This window comes from Protopterus annectens, chromosome 3.part0, assembly GCF_019279795.1.
Source record: "Protopterus annectens isolate FY-2018-M chromosome 3.part0, PAN1.0, whole genome shotgun sequence".
In the NCBI taxonomy this organism is placed as follows: Eukaryota; Metazoa; Chordata; order Ceratodontiformes; family Protopteridae; genus Protopterus; species Protopterus annectens.
Window position 1 is genome coordinate 1,176,249,573 of NC_056731.1, and position 25,815 is coordinate 1,176,275,387.

At 38.7% G+C, this 25,815-nt stretch overlaps 1 protein-coding gene across 2 annotated transcripts in view; it reads left to right on the top strand.

Annotated features, from left to right (window-relative positions):
- Positions 1-6,809, top strand: part of MMP16 (matrix metallopeptidase 16) — a 1,817,877-nt gene extending 1,811,068 nt beyond the window's left edge. For both annotated transcript variants that reach the window (XM_044065394.1, XM_044065395.1), the window contains one exon: positions 2,830-6,809. In XM_044065394.1, coding sequence (XP_043921329.1) covers positions 2,830-3,164 — 335 coding nt within the window. In that variant the 3' untranslated portion in view covers positions 3,165-6,809. The remainder of the gene's footprint in view (positions 1-2,829) is intronic.
- The last annotated feature ends 19,006 nt before the right edge of the window (positions 6,810-25,815 follow it).

Below are 25,815 nucleotides of genomic sequence, written 5' to 3' on the forward strand. Positions count from 1 at the left end.
ACTCCAGGCAGTCTGTGGGACTACAGCCTAGTCTCCAGCTCATTTTGTCCCTCTTTATCTAGGAAGTCATGTAACTGCTGCCTGAATGCTGTCTTTTTCTTGCCATCACAACCCTTCTGTGGGTCATAGGCTGAGATTATGAAAACCGTTCCATCTTTAATGAAGTAAGATCACCATGAGTCTGTTAGTAAGTCTTATGACATCCCTCACTGTTTTCCAAAGACTCCTTCTCACCTCAATTCCCACACCATTTCTGGTCTGTCCTCCCAGAGTAGTGGACTCTGGATACCAAGCTAGGTGGTTTTGCTGCACTGCCCTTCCACATTGTCCTGGATACACAGGATATCATGTCCCCTCCTTGCTGTCATGTCAGCCACTTTCAAGCTGCATCCAATCGCCTATACAATGTAGCAATTCTTGGATCATTTTTTAACAGAATGACTGTTTTTTCACCTAGATTTCCTTCAACAGAGCTAGCCCAGATAACCCAGACAGGGCAATAGGACACTTGCAAATCAGTTGCTTATTGACGCAGGACTGCTGAGTTTTATGATAGGCAGACACCGGCTAATAGGGAAACATAAACCCCTCCCACCATTTACATGGGTCCATGGCATAAGTATGAATAAGCTGAGTCCTCAACACACTTAGCACTAGCAAGTACCCATGTCCATTTGGCAGGTACCCGTGTTCATCTAGCAAGTACCCATGTCTGCTTTTGGTGGCATCACAGCTGCTGAGGAATGCAATGCCCTATTCATTAATTCTCTTGCCTATAAAATCAAGTGTTTTAGATAGTGAACATAAAAGCTATGCACCTTAGAACAATTTTAAAACATTAATAGTTGCAGATTTTCACCCTCAGCTGTTGACAGCTTTATCGTGAATAAGTTGCAGACTTGCATTTTTATTATCAAGAATCACTTTCATCAGTATTGTATATATCACAAGCAGTAATCTCATTCCCACAAGTGCTAATGCACCTATATAGTCTCTGATTTCTCACATCAGGGATTGTATAGTGCAAATGCTGCCACTTTGCTGTTCCATATTATTTATAGACTGTATCCCTAGCACTGCATACATGCAAAACACATCCCAATTATGGAATATGGTACTTTTCTTACAATTTTAGCACTAAAGTTTTACTTAATGTGTAATTTTTGTTAATAGGTATTTTCTTTTGATGCCATATCTCAGATCAGTTTTTCAAGGTGACCTTTCCTAGAACACAAAGCCCTAGAGAACATAACTCTAGAGCACACCCATATCTTTCCACATGACATGGTCTCTATCAGAGGATGGGATTTTCATGCCATGGAAATAGTGGCATTCTTTGGAAAGTATAGCATGACAGCTCTCCTCCAATTGCATCCTTCCAACTTTGTAAATAGCCCATTACTATAAAAGAAGAGTCTTATGCATCATTCATCCATTATCACAGCCCTTCTATTACAGAAGTGATAAAGCTGCATTTAAGTGAGGCATCAGTCATGAATGAGTCATTTCTACCTGCCCACATGGTACTGAGAGCAAATGATTCAGTATAATACATTTAGTGCTAGACTTTTGCCAGGGGCACAAAAGGACAGGGAACATGGGATCCAGAGTGTTGTGCTGTATTACAGAATGGTATGCTAGGGACATAATGGAGAAACAGAAGGAGGTATTTTACTAATGAATGATATTTTGGGGATGAGCCTGCAAGGAGTAGATGAGAAAGAAATGCTGCGAAATGCTTTCTATGCTGTTGATTCAATATTTTAGAAATTAATGTTCCAGAAAATGGATGGACAGAAAGTTTATAGCTTAAACTGTCTGCCGGGAATGGGATGTGGATGACAATGAGGGATGTATGTGTTGTTTGTATAAAAGTTTACCCACTGACTTCTCAAGCATCCTAGCTGATCCAGATCTCTGTGACACATAAAGAAACTGCCCAGTGTGCTGTTCGCCTAATAACAGATTAACTTAATGCCATATGCAGCATGTTTCTTTGCAGAGTTCTGCTATGTAGTGTTAACATATTGCAAGTTTGTGATTTCTTTATGAATCTTAAGCTTAGTCCTCAATTTAGAAGTCTATGCTGCACTCTCACTGTGGGAGTTATGCCCAGGTAAGAAAATAAACAACAGCAGAAAGTACTTTGAGTGATCAAAACATACTCAAACCACTCTCTAATTATTCTAGCACTTTAACCTCATCTTGTTTTACTCCTTTTGGGGTATACACCTCTGGGTATGAAAATTCTTTGTTTGCTGTTCTGACCGATGCATATTATACACGCAAATATGTTTAAATCCATTATCCAACAGGATAATTTTTTTTTATTCATTTTGGACTATACCATATTCCACTCACTCTTATGTTTTATAATTTATTTTTCAGTGTACGCCTCATTAGTTATAACCATTTTGGGAAGACCTTGGAACTTTCAGCTGTCTTAGCTACTTTTCGATTATACAGTGTTTAGTGATATTATCAAAGCCAAAGCTACACTGATAAATGAGCTGTGCTCATTCCAAGAACTAATCGGTTAGTACACTGTAATGCCTAAAACACAAAACCTCAAAGTTGTTCATTAATGCATTAATGCTACAAAAGGATTTCACAAAACAAATCCATTATGCTTAATGCCGGGACAGATTGGAATACAAACAACAAATATAAGTGTTGCACTTACTGCAAAATGTAAAAATGTATTGTTGGCTTTGCTCCGTTAGATAACTAAAATTAAAAAAATAATGTAGAATGCAGTGAATTCATGTAACAGTAGTTCCTTGAATTTATAAATATGTTAATACTGAACATATTTTTTTTTTCCTTTAGGCTTTACATATTTCTACAAAGGCAAAGAATACTGGAAGTTTAATAACAACAAGCTTCATGTTGAACCTGGATATCCAAGGTCAATATTAAAAGACTTTATGGGATGTGAAACATCTACAGAGACAGACTATGAAAAGCCTAATCCTCCTGATGATGTTGACATTGTCATCAAATTAGACAACACCGCGAGCACTGTGAAAGCCATAGCGATTGTCATTCCCTGTATCCTCGCCCTTTGTCTCCTTGTTCTGATTTATACAGTATTTCAATTTAAGAGGAAAGGAACACCTCGACACATACTGTATTGCAAACGGTCTATGCAAGAATGGGTGTGACCAATAAGATGGTATTTATGAAGGCATCGAGTTACTGAAGATTCTACATGAGAGCTGTTATGCTGTGCCCTTGCAAGCAGCAGGCATCTATCAGCCTCATCTATGGCTGATCTGAGAAAAAAAAAAAAAAAAACAACGGATAGCCTGTCTTACAAACAAGTAAGGGTTACTTCAACTGGGAAGCTCCCTTGATACATAGTATCTGCTGTTCCTTCAGTCTTTATTCTTTATTTGTTATTCAGTTCTAGGCCTTTCCTCTGCACGCGCAATGCCTGCCGAACTTCATGAAGATGAAGAATAAATTAAAGAAAGATAGGCAATTACTTCTCTGATGTTTTAACTATTGTACATTAAAAGTTTCTCATGGTGAGATGAGTTTGCCAAAAGATGTCAAAAGAAAGGTTGGGAGTGAATATTCATAACAGCTTTCTCTCCAAAGAGGATACTTCTGTGTCTGTTAAAGACGTACTGCTGCACTGAACCTTACCAAGCAAGAGAACTTAGTTATACAACGAAACTTAAGACTACATGAACTGTCACTGCCCAACAAACAGGGGCCAAAATAACTACAACATAGTAGCAGCCTTAAATATACAGTGTGTTTGTGCTGTGTATATTTTTCAAAAATGTATTAAGTACTCTGTATTTTTATTTCTGTTGACATATCCATAAAAAGGCATGCTTTTTCCATTATGTTTTATTTCCCATGCACATTAGATCAACATTTACCCACCTTTTCCAATGTTTTTTTTCCTTTCTTGGGGTAAGTAACTGTAACCCCTAAGTGTAACTTCACAAGAAAAACTTCACTTTTTAAGTTGATAGATATGTTGATAGTCAAATGGACACCAGTATTATATTACTGTACCCCACTGAGCACATTAATAGCAAATTTCACAGTGGTTGAAGGATACTTAACTACTCAGCAGTAATTGTAGTAAATCATTAAATGTAAAGGTGCTGGAAGGTGAAATAAAACTTAAAAGTAATTAAAAGATTTATTTTGTCTGAAAGCCCGACATAATGGATTGGTATAATGGTTAAGATGTTTAACTCCCAGACAAGAGGTGCAGGGTTTAATTCTCACCAAGGGAAATAGGCTATGCTTAAAATGATCCACAAGGACAGCTAGCTTAGTTCTTTTCTATGAACCTATAAGACTGGTATTGTCAGCAAATGCACTTCAGTACTGACCCGTTAAAAAGAGGAATCATCTGTCTTAATGTTAAGAATCTGTAATCGTAAGTGGCAAGGATTAACATCATCATGGAATTGCCCTTAAAATCCAGTAAAGAAATGAAACTTTTTAAAGATTATTAATATACTAAATCTTTATTTCATATAATCTGCATGACAAATTTATTAATGCAACTGCCTATGAGAAATAACCTCTAAGCATAGTCCAGTTAGCAACAAAAGTGAAGTCCTTCATTGTGGTACAGGTATTGCATGAACATGGTTATCTCTATCATTGGTTGCATGAATCATAAAACAATTCTCAAGGGTTTTATCAGACATTTAGCATTTAATGACGCCAACATTGTCTGCCTTGGACTAAAAAAATGAGCTTTCTAACACAATTTAATTTACATTTAAAATGCAGATCTAAAGGCCTATAGCAATATTTACAAAAAAATAGAAGCTGTCTGTCACACAACAAATTTGGCACTTGCTTTTCCTTTTAAAATAGTTTCAGAAATTTGAATTTGGTTGTACCAAAGATGGGCAGAGTTGAATCATCTGTTCAGATGCAAGTTCACACGGAGACTAGGTTGAAACTCTTTACTTCCAATATGATTACAAAACCATCATTTATTTCAGTTGAGATGTAGAAATATACTGTGCATGTCTACTTTTGTCCTCTGGTTTTTAATTACAAATTATGCCATTAAAAAAGTTGTAGTCCACGGGTTACTATGCAACTGTACTATACAACTAAAAGACCATATGTTATATATGTATCACAGTGTTGTATTCACAAAAATAAGTACTACAGTGTGTTTTTGCAGAAAGGATCATGGTGTGTTATTCTTTTATTTTCAGTATAACGGGTTTGTTTTGCAGATTTATCAAAAAAGTGAGTGTACACAGAGATACTTCTAGAAAGCTTCTAACATGGCCCTTTGCCCTCTTGACTTTTTGAAAGTTATATTGCTAACCATGTTTGTTAAAGATCAATTTTATTCTGCTTTTTTTTTTCCTGAATAGGTTTACTGTAATATAGCAAAACTCATTTTCACACAAACATTTTATATTTTGTTTTATAGAATGTCAGGTTTGCTATATGTATTCAGTCTCTTTTGGAATATGGATGCTTTAGTATATGTATTCACCTCATCAAAATCCTTACTGTAGATCAGCGATACTGTTGTGTGGAATTTCAGCCATAGAAACTCTCATATGAACCCCAGAGTTATTGTAGGAACATACATTGCAGTTTATGCTAATTTAAAGAAATGTGCAGCATTTACCAATATCCTCATCTCACCTAAATTCTGTAACTATGATCACCTGTCTTTCAGATAGTTATGGGATGTGTAAATGTATAATGTGCTGATGCTTATTTGCACAGTACTGCAAAAATAATATATTATTTCCCATTCTTAAATGTTTCGTATCAAGCAACAATAAACTGGAAACCAGATGTTAGTGGCTTTCCCTTGTCCCTTGCTGTAAAATAGGTAGTAATTTTTGGAATAGTAATATCTTTAGGCTTTCCCATGCAATATAAACTTGATTATGTCTGTCAGAAAGCTTCGGTGTTGTGCATCCTTTCTTTTGTAATGCTTAATTGAAATAGGTCAGTGATACATTATGTTATGTCCCTGACTGCTGTCTACAGTAGTTATTCAGTTAATAGCTTGAATTTTCATTAACTCCATTGTTTAAGACTCCTTTCTTACCTAGAATTATTTGTAAAGATTGCATTAAAGCTAGAATATAGTATGCTAATCCTGAAGATGGCTTTGACTGACAAACACAATGCAGATTTGTGTGCAAATTCAGAGCTTGCTGGTGCTAAGTGCATTATTACTGTTGGAAAATTAAGTGTTAAAAGTGGTGCTTAAAGAGGGTTTCCTTTTCATTCTCATTAATTGTGCTGATGCCATATAAATGCATTATCTGCCAGGGACTCATCTCATTCACACGGCACTTAACCAAGATAGCTTTGGGTTTTAAAGAAATCCGACTCAATGAATGCTGTATACATTTCGTAACTGTTGCATTGTTAAAGGTCAAGGGGTCATGTGCAGAGTCAGTTGCTGCAGATATGAAAGTAGGCTGAAGATTTATAAGGAAAGTATTTATGTTTACAATATCTTAATGTAACCCTATGACTGCTGTGCTCATTCTAAAAGTACACTGAAATGTCAACAGTTCTGGTTCATTGGCAAAGCATGCCCATACTGGTTGAAGTGTTAAGGGCTGTGCAACAATTTGATTTTATATTTATTAAGTTATATTTATTGTTTCACAAGAAAGGATGGGAAGCAATTCTTAATGTCAACTGTAAGTGTCTTAACTTGGGGAGGGTAACATTTTTGATACTATTGCATTATGTATCTTGCATCAGCATTTCATCTTGTTCTAGTTAAAAAGGAAACTCTTAATGAATAAATGACATTCAGCAAAGTGTTATTTAAATGTGTTGTATTTTCTTTTTTTCATAGTTAGCGTAAAACAACTTAGATTTTTAAATAATAGCTTTATTTATGCAACATTTCTTTTGCAGACTGCTCTATGAAATCCAGTATTGAGGGTGCTTTCCAAAATAATTATTATGGATGAAACCATCTAAAAAAAATCATGTCTCTACTGGAAAGGTGCATATTAGTTTGAAAATGAGAGAATTAAGAATCAGGCAGCTGCCATCCTAAAGGAACTGTGTCTTTTGGTAACAGGATTTCGATCATATGTTTATGGAAAGATAAATAATATGGTCTACTATTTAAAATGTTGGAATGCAATTGTGAAAAAAATTATTATACCAGCAGTAGACAGACTTGTATAACATACAGTTCACACTGGGCAAGTCTATTCAGTTTTCTGTTGCAGGAAAATCTTTCTACCCATCTGAATGTCTATCATTTCTATCTCTTGATCGATCAGTCTATCTATCATAGATTCATAGGTATGTACTAGGGTGATGACCACTATGAGCTTTTTAAGCCTAGCCATGTATACCAAATCTCTGACAAGTTCTGGTACCCTTGTTAAGCGAAGGCAGGGATTTGGGAGATGATAAATTTACAAGAAGGGCCTGGGAGATGAACCATTTACTGACTGCCTGTGTCCATTAGACACATAGGTGCCAAACCTGGTATGAATTTCCTGTTCCCCATTCAATTGTCCAAGTTACACTTGAATTGGGTTAGGGAGGAACTCTGTTTCACATGGATGAGGAGCCTATTCCATTGAAGGGGTAGTCTCTGGGATACATACCTGTCTCTTCAGCAAGTCCTATTTGTATCACAAGCAAGGTTAAAGTCTTTGAAAGGGGTAATTCTGGTGCTGTTTGTTTTGCAGATATGCAGGAGGCCCATCAGAGTGGGGTCTGATAATGCCTTGTATGCCAGGCATGGATCTCTCTTCATTAGCATGTAGGAGACAGAATAAAGGGCCATAGGGCTTTGACACAGTCTGCACAGGACCTGTTACTAATGCCCTGTATTCTATTAGTAAGAAACCTCTGTTGATGCTCCAATTATTGGATATGCCTGGTTAGGAACATACCAAAGGAATATTGTACTCGATAAGTCTGATGAATGCTGAATACAGTGGAACAATGACCTCCTTGGACCTAGATGCCATACTTGTATCTATAAGTTGCACAACATAGAATGATTTCCTTGTAGATAATTGATTGTCAAAAGTTAAAATACTGTATGTGTCCCCAAGTCTCTGACTACTGGGTCAACTCTCAGAGGTGTGTTGTCAATAAAATAGTAACCAGGGGTGAATGACTTCCCAAAGAATAATGTTATGCATTTCTTGTCATTTAATTTTAGCCTATAGCTCTAACACAAGTTATTTGTGTTTGTGTTAGCCCTTCCTGGAGAACACTAGTGCTGGTGAAGGATTTTATGACTTCTCCTACTTTGCAATTATCTGCAGAACTGATCAGCTGTATGCTCTTGACATTGTCCTTGACTTCAAAAAAGTAAATGCCAAAAAGGAGTGGTCCATAGACTGATCCTTGAGGGACTCCACTTCTGAATAGCTTCTTTGTAGTGGTGGACTCCCCAATTCTAAGTTCCTCGGTACTGTCTGTAAGCCAAATGGCTATCCACTGGGTGACATAAGGGTTTATACCCAACCTCTTGAATTTGTCAACATTGCCCAAGAGGGGTATTGTGTCAAATGCCTTAGCCAGATCAATGTAGGCAGTTTGAACCATTTTGCACTCATCCATTGTCTTAGTGACCTTATCAAAGAAGTCCACCAGGCTGAGTAGGACCTCCCCTTGACGAAACCAAATTGGGTTGGGTCCAATGTCTGGATGTTTCCAGTGATATTATCATTTCTATGATAATTCTTCCCATGCCTTTGCATACAAGACTAGTGAAACTTAAGAGTCTGTAGTTTCCAGGGTCTGTAGGTGGACAACCTTTGTGCAAAGGGATGACTGTTGCTGTTCTCTATTCATTAGGCATGAAGCCTGTTTGGAGGCTACAGTTAAACAGAGATTCCAGAGGGCCTGATGGATCATGCTTCATGTTTAGAAGGTACCCTGAGATGTTTTCTGAGCCCATTGATACGGATCTTGGCCTTTGAGAAAGCATTGAGGATCAGTTCCCTAGTGACAGCAGAGGGAAGTTATCTTTGATATTTCTTGAAGAAAGTTGAGAAGGGAAGAAAGGGTAAAGTCAGAGCTGAATTTGTCTGCTAGTAGGTTTGCTATATCTTCTGGCTCAGTATAGCTGGCTCCATTAACAATGAGCTCTGCACACACGTGTGTATTATCTTGGAGGTTTTGGACATAGCTAAAGAATGCCTTGTGGTTGTCCTTGGCTTGGGAGGCCACATTTACCACAAATTTGGCACTGGCAGTATTTATTTGTCCTCTGAGTTGTTTGTTTAGTTTGAGAGTGCTTTTATCCTGCTGGATACTACACCTCCTAATTTTTGCCATGATTTTTTCCTTCTATTCTAGAGCCTATTGATGTTGTGATTCCACCAGTGCAAGTTGTGTATTGAGCTAGTTCTGTACTTATTCATGGTGGGTACAGCTGCCGCTATGCATCTATTAACATGCTTGAATAGGGTTTCTGTGGACAGTTCTGTGCAGGTAGCAGTGTTCTCAGGGTTTATGGGGGCTTGAAATTTTGTCAGGTTATCACTTAATAGTAAGAAGATAGCCTAAGAGTAGTTCCTGAGCATTCCAGACTTAGCTAGGGTTGTGGGTTTTATTTTCACTTCAAAGGAGACATTTTTGTGGTCTGGCCTTACTAGAGAGGATGTTATACTAGGGGATGTGCAGCACTCTCATATGTTAGTGAGGACAACAACTAGTATCTTTTTTGCCCTGGTTGGCTTATTGATAATCTGGTCCAGGGAGTTTATGTGTACAAAATCCAGAAATCTCTGTGCCTGTACGTTTGTTGTCATGCATGATTCCCAGTTAATAGTGGGGTAATTAAAATCGCCCATGAATATGGTATTGGGTTGGATCATGAGTGCTGCCAATAAGCCTGAATACATGTTATGGATTTTCTGGGTCATAGAGTGGGACCTATAGCTTGCAGTGAAGTGGAGTGGGATTTTGCATGTGGTGATTTGAACATGGAGAAGCTCAAGTGCATCTTCCTGTTTGACCAGCCTTGAGGAATATTTATTTTTGATGTAAATCAACATACCTCACCTTTAGTCCCTGTCTGTGAATTTAAACCATGTCTCAGTGACTGCACAGATGCCAGCATTCTGTAGGGTGAGGAGGGCTTGTAAGGAAATTGTAAGAATATAAAGTAATGTCAGATGTATCTTGTTTGCAGCTGTGGGGGCAGTGCTTGTCACTGCAAACTAGTTGATCTACATGTAATAAGGTATTGATGAAATTTCAAGTGTACTTTTACAAGAAAAATATTAACTCAAGGTGCCTATGTCTATATATTTATATATCTATCTGTCTACCTACCTACCTATCTGCTCCTTTCCCTATCTATCCCTCTCTGTTTGCAGAGATTTGCTATGTCAGAGGTACTTTGAGTTTGGCATTGCCTACAAAAGGCACTATGCAGAAGACAGTGTTTTAGCTAGTATTCAAAAACCTTGAGGTGAGCGGTACAGACCATCCTTGGCAAAGCAGTGCAGTCTGCTGACCATCGCCTTCCATGCTGTCAAATATTGCACCCACTTAAAATGACACCAGAAGCTAAACCAATTATTAAAGTTAATCCTCTTTTGTTCATATACTGACATCATCCTTGGCGAAGGTAAAATGCTGCTCAGTGCTAGGCTTATACCAGCCTGGAATGTATATTCTGAGGGTTCCATGATGTCTCCCTTCATATAGTTTGCATAGGTATGTCTCAGGTCATTTAAACCTGCATGGACTATGACTGAGTCATACTGGTACTGGTCCAACGTCCTGAGTGCATGCATAATTTGGTGGATCCTGGCCCCTGGTAAGCAACTGACAGTGACTTTCTCCTTACTCAACCTGATGAGATCAACATCAGCATCTGTCACAATGGAGTCTCCTATGGCCAGTATGTTGGATGGTGTGGTGGCTTGCCCTGTGGGCTTAAAAGTAGAGGCTGGATGAGATGTGGCTGTATGTGTTGATGTGGTGTTGTTTTAAAAATGTTCTTTCAGTGCATCTGAGGATATTTGTTATGTGTACTTCATCTAGGAGATCTTTGGGGTTTAGTAAGGTTACTTTTAAGTGCCTCAGTATATGTGGGTCTGTGGGTCTACTTTGTACTGTGTGCGATGGGTGCAGAGTGTGTACCACTACCAACCTGATTGACATTAGAAGTGCTTAATGTGAGAGATTTGCCTCCAGTGACATTGTGTAAAGACATCTGTCACATACCATATAAGTTTGAGAATTTGCTGGTTGTCAGTAAACATAAGACATTTTTTACATTGCCTCAGAATGCTTATATCCAGCACATTAGTAAAGGAGATGGTGGGAAAGATGGCAACAGGCCCTTTTTTATTAACTAGACAGTTGTAGTGAGAATATAGAGTAATGTCAGCTGTATCTTATTTGCAGCTGTGGGGGCAGTGCTTGTCACTGCAAACTAGTTGACCTACATGTAATGAGGTATTGATGAAATTTCAAGTGTACCTTTACAAGATAAATATTAACTCAAGGTGCCTGTGTCTATATATTTATATATCTATCTGTCTACTTACCTACCTATCTGTCTGCTCCTTTCCCTGTCTATCCCTCTCTGTTTGCAAGTGAGCTAGACGAACTAGTCCTTAAACACTTTGTAGGATAACACCATGAATAACAGCTACATTTAATAGAAAAAAAACAACTGAATCATGTACATAATTATCAGTTGCAAACATTTACAGAAACAGCAACAAAGAAACACTCAAAGGCATAACTTACATTTTTGAAGCAAGGCAATTAGAGTGTCTTTCATGCAGTCCAGAAGACCATTGCGGAGCCTAACCCATCTTTCCATATTCTTCAGAGTCCTGTCTGGCTAAGTGACATGCTCAGAGTCACACAGTAGGTAAGTAAAGTATAAATACTACCTCAGGACTCCCTTTAAAGTGGCAGCTAGAGTAGTAGGACTAATGGTCAAGAAAGGATAATTAAATAAAATAAAAATAAAATAATAGCTAAGGGACTTAAACTTCTTAACAGCTAATAACCTTAGTACTCTGTGCTACATGCCAAGCAGAATGAATGATTTATTTCTTGCTGTCTAGTACAATTCATGGTAACTGCCTAAACATAGTTGCATCTTGCAGAAGCACAGCTAGGGTAGGACAAAGTGGGCAGGTGTCCCAGGCACAAGATGTTAGAAGTAGAATTAACAATTATCAACGGATCATCATTACAATATCAACATTCAGAAAAGAATGCTGAAACTGTAATCGATACCAGGGCTGAGATGCTGAAGCACAGAAGAGTTTAGTGGGTGGTATATTAAGTGTAGCAAACCGCTTGCTACAATGTTCATTTATATTTGTAACAAACTGTTTGCTATTCACTTCAAATGCAGAAAACAATTTTTTCCTCAGCTTCGAATTGAGGGGACCAGATTAAGGAACAGCACTGTGTACTAGATGAGCCTGCCATGACTCTCTTCCACTGGCCAGGAAAAGAACCAGGATCAACTAATTTGGAAGGCAGCTACAGTCACCACTGCATGACCAGGAGTATTTAGCAGGAATCTGCTAAATATGCTTTCAGCTTTTTCTTGAAGGAAACCACATGTTTTTCTCATTACTAGTACTGTGTTGCAGGTATAGTGTTTCTAAATATTCTTGTCCTACATTGCCACTATATACATATGATTGCTAAGGTAATAGGTTTGTAGGTTCACAGATACATGCTAAGTCATTCTGCAAACCACTAAATCCACTAGGCAATTATTCATATTTAAAAGTTCTTTATCGCCTCAAGGAGTGTAACACAAAATAGAAGCGAGTAGATTTGAGGCTGCCCATCTAGTTATCTAGCTTTATGCTGAAGGTCGCCAGGATGCATCTCTGCTTGACCCACTTGACCTGAAGTGGACATTTGAGGAACTCTGTGTTCTGTAAAGGAACAGAATGTTAAAAAGGGTCATATCTTTCATGGATCAAATGAGTAGACACAGATCCCCACTGAGGAGTCTATAAAAATAACTAACTAAATAGATAAGTACAAAGACAGGTTTGGCAGTCTGTAATGATAACTATATTTTTTGAGGCCACTGATACTTTTATTTTAGGCACTTCTGAAGTCTCGTGTTGAGTAATATGTTTAGACAAATACATGCCAAAAGGGGCATTACATTCAATGATAGGCCTAAACCAAAAGCAATTAATTTAGCTTGGTCATCTTCTAAAGACATCTTCAGAATAAATTACATAGCAAATTACATCATTTCACACCATATACAAATCACATGGCTGATCACATTATGCTAAATACAGATGTTGTACTAATTAGTAGTTTATGTAGATAAAGATAATCCTAAACTGTTTAAAACATGATATTAAAATTATTCTTATATAACCTACTTTTCTGCAAAAAAAAAAAATAAATAATAATATTAATTGTTTCATCTAGTCTGGGGTAACCTATCATCATGAAATTGTATGTGACTTCATAGTTTCCCATCTTCAAGCTTGCCCATAAAATTACCCTATAGCTGTATCTTTTACTAATCTTTCAGTAGAAACTGCAAAAAAAAGCTCAGCCAAACTAGAGTTTAGATTGTGTGATACCTTGAAATACCTTGAGCCTCCTGTAATGGAAGCCCATGAGATATATGCAAATGACCCCTTAAGGACATCCAAGTGGTTCAGCTACATAGTTTCTAAATGTCCAATACTCTGTTACTTTTTTAAGTCTTTGTGATTACATTCAGGCCAATAAAGGCAAAATCCACCCTGTGCTCCTGAAGTATAGCCAAACTATTTACTTATGCACAACTAGGGGTTTTGGCTTTATTGGCCTGAATGTAACCATAAAGACTTAAAAAATAAGAAAGTCATAGGCATGCATAACTGCTATTTACTGTTAAAGTGACATTTTCAAAAAAGTTTAGAAGACAGAAACTTAATTTAACAACATTGAATCAATAAAGGCCTAGGGTTAACAGACTGTTGTTATCTAGATTATGAGGTCTGAAACAGTATATTCCATAGTTGTGCATATTAGGCTAAAGATACCATTTTTTTCTGTAGTTGCCAGGATATGTGACTGGGACACTGTTTTGTAATGGCATTAAAATGGCTGTTTTCCAGGCTTCAAGAATGCAACCAATGAAGAGGTTTAGATTAAAGAGGTCAAGCTGATATGTTATCTGGGCCCATGGATGAAATGTTATTAGGTGTTGAGAGGGCTCATAGGACTTCATATCAGTTAAAAGGAATGGCTGATACTATGTGGAACAGCATTAACTGTTGATGGAATAAAACTTGCACTAAATGCTTTGGCTGGGATATTAGCCATTTCCTCTAGGTCAGAATGGGCAATAGTATTTATGGACTAGCTTTTGAATATTGTTGAGTGCTAGTTTTTATCCTCCTAACATGTTTAAGAAAAGATGTGTAGTTATTTTTGCTTTTAGTAGCTAAGACTCATTACAGCCGTGTGCTCCTCCAGGTGTTTCTGCAGTTACCTCCTACTGCACCTCTAGGCGTCAAATATTACTTTATCATATTTGTATTAATAATTCCGAAACCATGTTACATAAAAGGTATCATAATATTTTATCTGGAAGCATACATGCTGGCAAACACAATTGTATTGATATTTTTCCTCTGTCAATGAGTATTTGTTAGTACTGCAAGGTGATAACTTCATTTTTTAAAGACTCAAGCCACACCCACTGGGAGTTACAGGTACACACTAAAAAGAGCTCCACTGGAGGGACTGAGTGGTTAAATGGCAACATGATGATCAAATGATAAGAAATTATCAACAAGAGGGTTGAGATCACATAAGACAGTGTTTGATTGTAGGGATGTGTCAACCCACTTGACATAGAAATGAAACTAAAATTCCACAAGACAAACTCAGTGACAACCATAGATATAGTATGGACCTTCAAACACCACTCCAAACTTTGCAGAAAGACAAATTTATTGTAAAGCGCTTTTCATCTCTGTTCTTACAGAGACTTCCTCAGACAAATTTAAAAAGAACTCCAGAATATTTGAATCAAACTTTAAGTTCACATGACTCCCAATCACCTATCAGTCACCAGAATAAATCCAAGTAGTTAAATAACCCCATTAACAAGTTTGTTCCCAGTTCAAAGCAAAACATTCTTATTCCTGCAATAAACATTGCCCACATGCTTCAATGTAATCACACCGCTTTTCCTAAAAACAACTTGCATAATTCAACATAATATTACAAAATGAGGTATGCAATAACATATAACCTTAATGTTTATGCAACCTATCAAATTATATAAAATTCTAAAATTGTATGACCAAGAACCAGACTAGTTTTCTTAAAAGATTCTTAAGAATAAAAAGTAAGAACACCAATCCAAAAATACATTAAGACTCGCATCATGATTACTTAATATGCCCTGGTGGTGCAGCTACAGTACTGCTACAAAGTCTAAAAAGTAAACATATACATGCAAACAGTATAATATAAAAATGTAACAACACTCAAATACTCATATAAAACTATTACTATATTAAATTAATATATTATAATAATGTATCAATTTAATTTGGTTAATTTAATTTAATTTTGTTTTCATCCCAAATCCTAGAATATAAAAATAATTTGCTGTAAGGGATATAAAACAGTTACACCTGTATTTTAATACATTAAACAATCCATGTGCCACTACATACTGCAAGTAATAGTAAAAACACGTGATATGCGTAGTAGTAATAGCCCCATATTAGAAAGTTATGCTACAACACTTGAGTGCTCTCATGTAGCTCTTAACGAGTAAGTTGTTAAATTACTTTGAACCCAAATCCCAAAACATGAGAAAAGTACACTGACAGGCTAGTAAGACAATTGTACAATATAAGTTAATGTGTTGAGGTGTACCTGCTGGTTTAGTTTAGTGGTATGTTGCTCCGACTGTAGTGCACAATGTTCTGGGGCCAAGACTTGGCAGTGAAATGCATGGTGGTAATAACATTTTATGCAAGCAACTTTCCAAAATTATACACGCAATGTTTAAAATGTGTCCCTGGTTTTTGGCCTTTTGCCCCCCCCAATTGAAAATAAGTTCAAGAAGCTGTGCAAATGCCTATGGCTTACAGTCTACTGTGATTCTGTATTTAAGAATCTTGATGTTTGGATGGGAGATCGTAAATTTACCCCTGGGATCTCTTCTGTGTCTCTGCTAGACAGAGGCACGGTAAACTAACCTTTAATGGGCTACCTTCTGTGACCTACTATACAGAGGCACAGTAAACTAATCTATGAAGGGAGGTGAAAGCCAAACACACTCTGGCTAGGCTTGTAAATGCCCTAGGGCAGATAGCCTAGTATCAACCTATGAACCTATGAACCTAATATAATATAATAAAATAAAAAGGCCATATGCCACTACATACTAAAAGTAGTAATAGAAAGCATGAACATAAACATAAACAGCTCCAAACACATACACACTTACCTTAACCCTTATTCTACCCCCCAAAACAAAGGTAAACAACTGAAAACACATACACACATAACTCAACCATACATTTAACGCAAAATATAAAACAGTAAACACTTTCATACATATGCACTTACCTTAACCCGCACCCCTAACCCTAAGGTCAGTAACTGTTGTACAATCATGCTCAGGAGCTATACTGGACAAGGGACCACACTACACTTCAGAACATGGCAAAACAACAAAGCGGTCAAGAGACTTCTTTCCCAGGGAAAGAATTTGCTGAACAGCCACTTCACTGTTTTGCCTGTTTGCTCTACATGTGTCGACGAAAACGCATTCGACATAATGCGTTTTTGTTGGACTCATAGGAACCCATCATAACATAAACTAGTGACCTTTCCCTTTAAATCGAGTGCTATTTCCCCTGGAAAATGCCTCTATGTTGAGGGATGTCTCAAAAACAAGTCTTCAGTTACTTGATAACCTAAGAACATCCTACTGTAGTCCTCTTCCGTTGGATCCCATTGCTAAAGTCACTGCACTGGATCCCAGTGGTAAAGTCACTGTGCTGGATCCCATTGCTAAAGTCACTGCCCTGGATCCCATTGCTAAAGCCATTGCCTATGCATCTGACTTTTGCTACCTCTTTAAACAGTTGTATTGATGATACAGTCAATGTCCAAATAAAATATAATGAGAAATTTAAAAAGCGCATCCTATGGTGGAACAAGCACAAAAATAAATTATACAAAAAGAGAAAGAAATCCCTTACAGTAAAGAGTTTAAGGGAACCATTAGGAAGCTCAAAGCTCTATATCAAATAGTGACAACCACGGATATAGTATGGACCTTCAAACACCACTCCAAACTTTGCAAAAAGACACAAATTTATTGTAAAGCACTTTTCGTCCCTGTTCTTACAGAGACTTCCTCAGACAAATTTAAAAAGATCTCCAGAATATTTGAATCAAACTTTAAGTTCACATGACTCCCAATCACCTATCAGTCACCAGAATAAATCTAAGTAGTTAAATAACCCCATTAACAAGTTTGTTCCCAGTTCAAAGCGAAACATTCTTATTCCAACAATAAACATTGCCCACATGCTTCAATGTAATTGCACCACTTTTCCTAAAAACAGCTTGCATAATTCAACATAATATTACAAAATGAGGTATGCAATAACATATAACCTTAATGTTTCTGCAACCTATCAAATTCTATAAAATTCTAAAATTGTACGACCAAGAACCAGACTAGTTTTCTTAAAAGATTCTTAAGAATAAAAAGCAAGAACACCAATCCAAAAATACATTAAGACTTGCATCATGATTGTTTAATATGCCCTGGTGTTGCAGCTACAGTACTGCTATGAAGTCTAAAAAGTAAACATATGCATGCAAACAGTATAATATAAAAATGTAACAACACTCAAATACTCATATAAAGCTATTACTAAATTAAATTAATATATTATAATAATGTATCAATTTAATTTGATTAATTTAATTTCATTTTGTTTTCATCCCAAATCCTAGAATATGAAAAGAATTTGCTGTAAGGGATACAAAACAGTTACACATGTATAAAATTCTAAAATTGTACGACCAAGAACCAGACTAGTTTTCTTAAAAGATTCTTAAGAATAAAAAGCAAGAACACCAATCCAAAAATACATTAAGACTTGCACCAGAAAGGCTCATCCAGACTCTGCTACACTTTGCTGTGAAGGAAAGGTTAGTTTGCTGTTATTTTTTGTATTTCTGTATTGCCTTTCTATATTTTGAATACTGTAGTTTGTTTTCTTTACCTTGTGTTTTGCTTGCATTCTGTTTAACAGCATATTAAAACTTCAAAAGAGACCACAGCTCTCTCTGTTCTGAGTCAGGCAGAATTTTTCCCCTCCCTCCCATCCATTTAAGTTGTCTTGTTAAATACCACTGTCTTTCTAGTTGCCCGCCTCTTATGTTAATCTGACCATATATCTCATTTCTCTCTACTTTCACTGGCTTATGTGAGTAATCACAAAACCATCACTTTTGAAATCCCACCCTTCAATTATTTAAATTTATTGGCCATCCTACAGTATTTCATAGTACCAAAATACAAAAGTAACCACCCTTTCAGTCCATCTTGCTGTTTTAAAATAGTAACTCTCCACTAAACCTTAACTTTTTAAACAGGTAAAACTCAAGTTACCTACTTTCATATCTAACTTCTCTAGTGCACACTGCAGAGTGCATTCTTTTCAATCTTACCTTTAAGCATCCCTGTTACTAGCACTTTCTCTAATACCTAAAGATCATCTCTACTTGACTCCAAGTAGACTTTTCTCTATCTGTTAAACCTAGCACTTGCTCCTACAGTACTTATTACCTTGATACGGCACTCTTATAGATAGCACCCCAAAAGGCAAACCCCCATTTCTCGGTCACTCCGTCCCCGGAATCTCTTTTAAAGTTTTTTGTCTAGTCCTTCTAGCATGTCGAGGGATCAGTTGCTAGTGTCCTCTCCTGCTCAGCTGGTGAACCTGGGAATATTGAGGCAATGTTACAATTGCCTCATGTACACTGAACAACCCTCTCCTCCTCCCACAAAACACAAATACATGCGAGATGCAACTATACGGCCAAACTGGAGGCTGAGCTCTCTCAACATAGGACTGGCAAGACCAGTCAGGAGGAGAAGGTTACCACACACACTATAGACCCAGTCTCACATAGTACCATCACAACCTCAAATCATACACATAAACACACAAAGACATACTCGGCGGCTCTGATCAAAAATCTACCAAAACAGCAGAGGCCACCAAAGCAGACACCCAAACAACCACCACCTCAGAACACAACACCTGCAACACATAGACCTCACAGTCAGAGTGTCAAACAGTCACAGCCCTTAAGGCCAAACACAATGCCAGACACACTAGTCATTGGTGACTCCATAGTCAGACACACTGACGTCCCGCTCACCAGACTGAGTAAGGAGAAGGTCACAGTAAGCTGCCTGTCGGGCGCTAGAATCCGCCACATAACGCAAGCACTCAGGTCTCTCAACAGCAGGTACAAATATGACTCAGTCATTGTCCACGCTGGTGTAAACGACCTGAGGACGACCTCCTTGGACTACATGAAAAGAGACATTGAGGAGCTCTCTGATTATGTAGCCCAGGCAGGTATGACCCTGACCTTGAGCAGTATCCTACCTTCACCAAGAATGATGCCACAATACAGAGATAAGATGATCAGCTTTAACAATTGGCTTAAACTCTGGTGTCATTCAAAGGGGATCCAATGTCTGTCTGCCTGGGATGACATGCTGGACAAGCCACGCTGCTTTGCAAGGGACGGCTTGCACCTGTCACCCTGGGATTCGGATATTGGCAAAGGCTCTTGCCACCCCATAGTGCCTTTTTAGGCAAGGCTCAAATTCTAAACCTACCACCCTAGAACACAAAAAGGAAAAAACTAAGGGTAATGCTGCTAAATGCCAGAAGTCTAAATCTCAAAATGCACTCGAGGCCCTTCTCAGTATGGAGAACATCGATGTCTGTGCAGTGACAGAAACCTGGTTCAAGGCTCCTGAGAGCACCCCAGCACTATCAGGTTTTACCTCTTATCATGCGTTCCGGCCCCAAAATCCGGACAATACCAAGAAAGGAGGGGGTATCCATATTCATCAAAGACACCCACACCTCAAGACTGGTGGCAACGCACGATGCATCGGAGACCATCCAGGTGCAATTAACCATAGGCAAGACTGCTCTGCAAATTGTAGCATGTTACAGGCCACCCTCACAAACTCAGGAACCTCACATGGCCTTCCTGAAAACACTAGAGGGATAAATGTATCACCAAACACCATCATACTAGGTGACTTCAATTACCCTAATATAGACTGGGAACACTACTCAAGCCCAAACACCCTAGCCCAAAAGTTCCTGGAATTCATAAACTCAAATGCCATGGAACAACTAGTCACCATCCCCACAAGAGGAGAAAACATACTTGATCTCATCATCACGAACATGGGAGCACAATGTTCAACACGGAAGTATACCCCTCACTGGTGAGATCAGATCACAAACTAATCTCGCTGGAGGTCCTCATCCCACCCCACCTGAAATAAAAAGACCACAGTAAAGAACTTCTCGAAGCCGACTTCACACTTCTAAAGACTAGTGTGGTCTCCTTTAAGGCCCCGAGCCGACGGAAAACAGTACTCAAGCCGCTGAATCACTTACAAATGCCTTCTACCAGCACCTGCAGGACTGCATGGATAAGGCAATCCCAAGCAAAACAAAGACTCTTTGTACCAAAGGCAAGCGTCCACTCTGGTGGACCCCAGCCATAAACAAACTCTACAACAAAAGGAGGAAGCTACTACAAGATAGAGCAAAATCCTTAAAAGGTAAGACACCCTTGATCACTATAAGTAAAAACTAAGAGCTCTCATAAAATCATCCAAAGCAAATTTTGAGAGAAAAATAGCTAAAGACTCAAAAGACAATCATAAGGCCTTCTTTAGCTATGTTAGAAACCTGGGAGGAAACTCCCAGATATGCTCAGAACTAGTTCAAAATGATGTGAAGATTACTGATCCTACAGACATTGCCAACATACTGGCTGACAGGTTCAGTGCAAACTTCTCCCCCTCCCCAAAAGGAGAGATATCTATACCAAGCGATTGCAGCCCCCAAACATCTCCAACGCCCAAGTGAGAACTGCTCTCTCCAAAGCAAAAAACACAGCATCCATGGGACCTGATGGTGTCCCCGGCTGTGTGCTCCACGAACTCAACGAGGAATTAAACCCACAGCTAGGACAGCTGTTTAATCATAGTCTTACCTCTGGATACGTACCCAGGGAGTGGTGCACTGCAACTGTGGTCCCACTTCACAAAGGCGGTGCCTCCACCGACCCTGGAAATTACCGGCCCATTAGCTTGACAAGTCTTATCTGCAAAGCCATGGAGAGGATCATAATGGACCTCATAAATAAAGACATAGGGAATTTGCAGACTTTGGATCCATCCCAGTTTGGCTTTGTCAAAGGCAGATCATGCCTTCTAAACTTGGTTGACTTTTTCGAAACAGTCACCAAAGCCATTGATGAGGGAAAGGCAGTCCATACAGCCTACCTCAATCTGGCGAAGGCCTTTGATACAATACCCCACTCGGGTATCATTGAAAAACTCATCAGCTTAAATGTTAACCCATACATCACAAGATGGGTTGCAAACTGGCTGAGTGACAGAACCCACAGGGTCAGAGTTGCTGGCGCCATGTCAGACTCAAAGCCTGTCACAAGTGGTGTACCACAGGGCTCAGTCCTGGGCCCACTCTTGTTTGGCATCTACTTTTCCAGTACAAGCAAACACAGGAGGGTTATGGCTGACAAAGTTTGCAGATGACTGCAAACTGGCCATAGTAGAAAACACATCTGACACAGATATCCTTCAGAAGGGTCTCACAGAAATGGATAACTGGTGCCAGAGCCATGGCCTAAAGTTAAATGCCAAAATGCATAGTCATACCCTTCGGGAAAAACAAGGTTACCCCTAGCTACCAAATAGGTGGCAATCCACTGAGTACAGAAGAAGTTATCAGGGACCTGGGGACCCAGGTTGATAGTAGTCTGTCATTCGACACCCATGTAGCTAAAGTAAAGTACATTGCCCACCTTATCATGAAGGGATTCTCATCTAGATCAAGGGAGGTCATAGTCTCCCTATACTCATCACTCATCAGACCAATGATTGAGTACAATGCCCCATTCGGAATGTATCTGACCCGACACTTGCAGCAGCTGGAGAGGCCACAAAGTTCCTCACCAAAAGGATAAAGGGTCTCAAACATCTGTCCTATGCTGCCCGACTGAAAGAACTCCAGCTCTATTCAGTCGCCACTTGCTCAGAGGTGACCTTTGCCTAACATACAAGGCCATGTCAAACCCAGATTTGATGAATATGCTTCACCTCAAAAATCTAGATCCGTCAGAGCCACAAGGCGGAGACTTAAACCTCGACACGGCTATTAATAGGACGTGCTGGAGGGATAGATTCATCACCCAAAGACTCCCTATGCTGTGGAATAAAATCCTGGTATATGTGAGGCAGAGCACCTCGCTGGCCTTGTTCAAGAGAAATCTTGACCAATGGATGGGAGATCGCAGATATACCCCAGGGATTACCTCAGTGTCACTGCTCAACAGAGGCACAGCAAAATAATGGGTATAGTTCCCCATACTAAAGGGGTGGCGTAAGCCACAAAACTATGGGCTAGGCTTGTAAATGCCCTCGGGCAGATAGCCTAGTATGAACCTATGAACCTATGAACCTATGATTGTTTAATATGCCCTGGTGTTGCAACATACATTAAACAATACGTGTGCCACTACATACTGCAAGTAATAGTAAAAACTCGTGATATGCGTAGTAGTAATAGCCCCATATTAGAACGTTATGCTACAACACTCGAGTGCTCTCATGTAGCTCTTAACGAGTAAATTGTTAAATTACTTTGAACCCAAATCCCAAAACATGAGAAAGGTACACTGATTAAATGTAAGGATGATATCATGTGTGCTAGCCACTCTAAGGCTATTTGTTTCCCTTTTAATATGTAATCTCTATTTGCCTTCTCAGCTGTCAACTTCCAACCTTTTCTTGTTTGACCTCTTGAAATCAACATGTTTAAATATTTCATTAAATAAATAACAATGTTGTTATATTTCAATATAAGCATGTCTGTGTATTTACACTTGTTAAGTACATGTGGAGCTTTTCTCCCCGGCCCTCCGCTGAAAATGGACATGTATCCAGTCGGACTCTTCAGGTTAACAAATGTAAAATAAATAAAATGAAATATATAAAATAAACAGAATACTACATCATTATGAGAAAATAGCACTTTCAGACATTGGTCAGGCATAGATACTCCGTTCATTAAAATGTCAATATACAATTTCAGGACTATTTTTTTTTTTGGAAACATCAATTTATGCAGATATTTACTGGGGGGGTGTGGTGACAGGATGTGGACAGCAGTGCAAAATAGGGAGATAATGTGACTGGGAGTAGTGAATGTTTTGCATATTGATTGACAACCCCAAAGTAAAATAAATGTATTGCACATTCCAGAAAAAAGCAAGAAAAGAGTTTAAAGAAAATAACAGCTCATTTATGCGTAGACCTAATTGAAGGTATATAAACTTTGAAGTCTTTTTATGCATTTAGTATGAGAAAAGTTTTGATACATTTTATTTTGGATGTTGAAATTCAGACTATCGCAGTAGATTGAGGGTGCTGACTTCGTTAGTACGGTATTACTTCTGCATGAGAGCTATGATAATAGCCCAGGTAAGAACTCACAGACTTTCCAGTGTGACATCTCTTGAGTTTAAAATGAGATTATATAAAGTGACAACCTGGATAAGTATTCAGCACACCAACTCACTGTTACATGCATAGGATAGGAACTAAATGGGGATCTAGTTTTTCCCAACCTAAAAATAAAATTAAAATCCTTGTTTACCCATACAGATAGCATAGGCATACTTCAATTTTTTGTTCCCTCCTTTTCATCATTACTGATGCTTAGCCCCCATGTCCCATCTGCACCTAGTCTGACCACTAACCCATTGCCCCCTGGACTTATGCCATGCCTCACAGACTTAATTCCAGTATTACTACTGCTGGTCACAAATTCTTAGGCATCAGGGGCTTTGCACATCTGCACATCCATCCAGGGGATGTTCTGAATGACCTACCCATTTCACCCCTCCCTTTGAAGGAACATGGTTTGGTCTGGGGTGAGCATGCAATGTGATGAAGTGGCATATTACCCATCCTCCACAACTGCTCGCCAGACCCACATCCCACACCTTCTCCAGTGATGTCCCTGGCCTCCACCAGGGTTATCACAAAGAGACACCCATGTATCACTTCCCCCATCACTCCCTCCTGCACTGTCAGCCACCTGAGCCTCTAATCAAACCTGGGTTGACTGGGTCCTAGTCAGGGCTTCATCCCTCTACTCCACTGGAGCAGCTGCAGTGCATCACTTGCTGTATCAGTTGTCTAATGAAGGAGATAAATAAGTCATTGTGAATCACAAATGAAGTGTCAATGAACATTCAAGAGAAAGACTACCATCATGGAAATCAAAGAAAGTTCAGACATACAAGCGTCAAGAAATGGAAAGGAAGATGAAGACAGGAAAACTGGTAAACCTAGTCTTGTCTGTGTTGACGCTGACTCAAGATAGGCAGCCTGGCCAGAAGCATACAAAGAAGAAAGTACTATAAATGCTGTCAGAAAGTGTGACAGAAAGTACAGTTGTGTACACTTACCATAAATGTAAATCTTAGAGTGTATTCACTGTTGCAGTCATTACATTTGGGTAATCTGCTGACAGGTTGCCCTCAGTCAGCCTGAATAACAAAGTCTTGGGTCCTGCGTTGGTTGCTGTCTCCTCTTCCATGACGTCAGGTCGTCAGGGGTATAAAACATGCAGCCAACACCATTTCATTCAGTTTTTCTTGCCCCAGATGTCAGGTGCCCCCCAAATGGGGAGCAAAAAAAAAAAAAAAAAAAAAAAATATATATATATATATATATATATATATATATATATATATATAAACAGAAATATATATAAATGCCCTTTTAGCAACATAAACTTTACCTTCATCTAAAAGCAAATACACTACAAAGGCTTTAGTGTATAGTGAAGGAAAGAAAAGATATAAAAAGGGGGATGGCGGTTGGGTAACCCAGACTGCAACAGTGAATACACTCGAACATCTACATTTATGGTAAGTGTACACAACTGTACTATCTTCTTCGTGTTTCACTGTTGCAGTCATTACATTTGGGTAGAATCCCAAAGCTATGGATGGGAGGATGGAACTAAACAGCATTAGGAGTGGCTATAAGGCCCTGCAGAACTGCAGTGGCAAAGCCTGCCCTGGATTTGGAGAAGAGAGGCAAATGATAATGCTTTGTGAAGGTATGAACAGAGCTCCAAGTAGCAGCTTCTAAAATGTCTTTGGTTGGAACCCCTCTGAGAAAAGCTGCTGAAGTAGAGGCAGCCCTGGTGGAATGTGATCTGATCCCCTTGGGCACAGGTTTACCATGGTGCAAGTAGCAGAAACGAATGCAGTGGCTTATCCACTTAGAAATAGTCTGCTTTGATATAGCCTTCCCCTCTGACCCTGCAGCAAATGCTACCAGTAGTTGCTCAGACTTTCTTAGAGATTTGGTCCTGTTTAAGTAGAATCTTAGTTGTCTGTGTTCATCCAATGAATGCAGAATCCACTCCCCCTTGTTCTGCGGATTTGTGTAAAATGTTGGCAGTTGAATGGTCTGGTTAAGAGCCA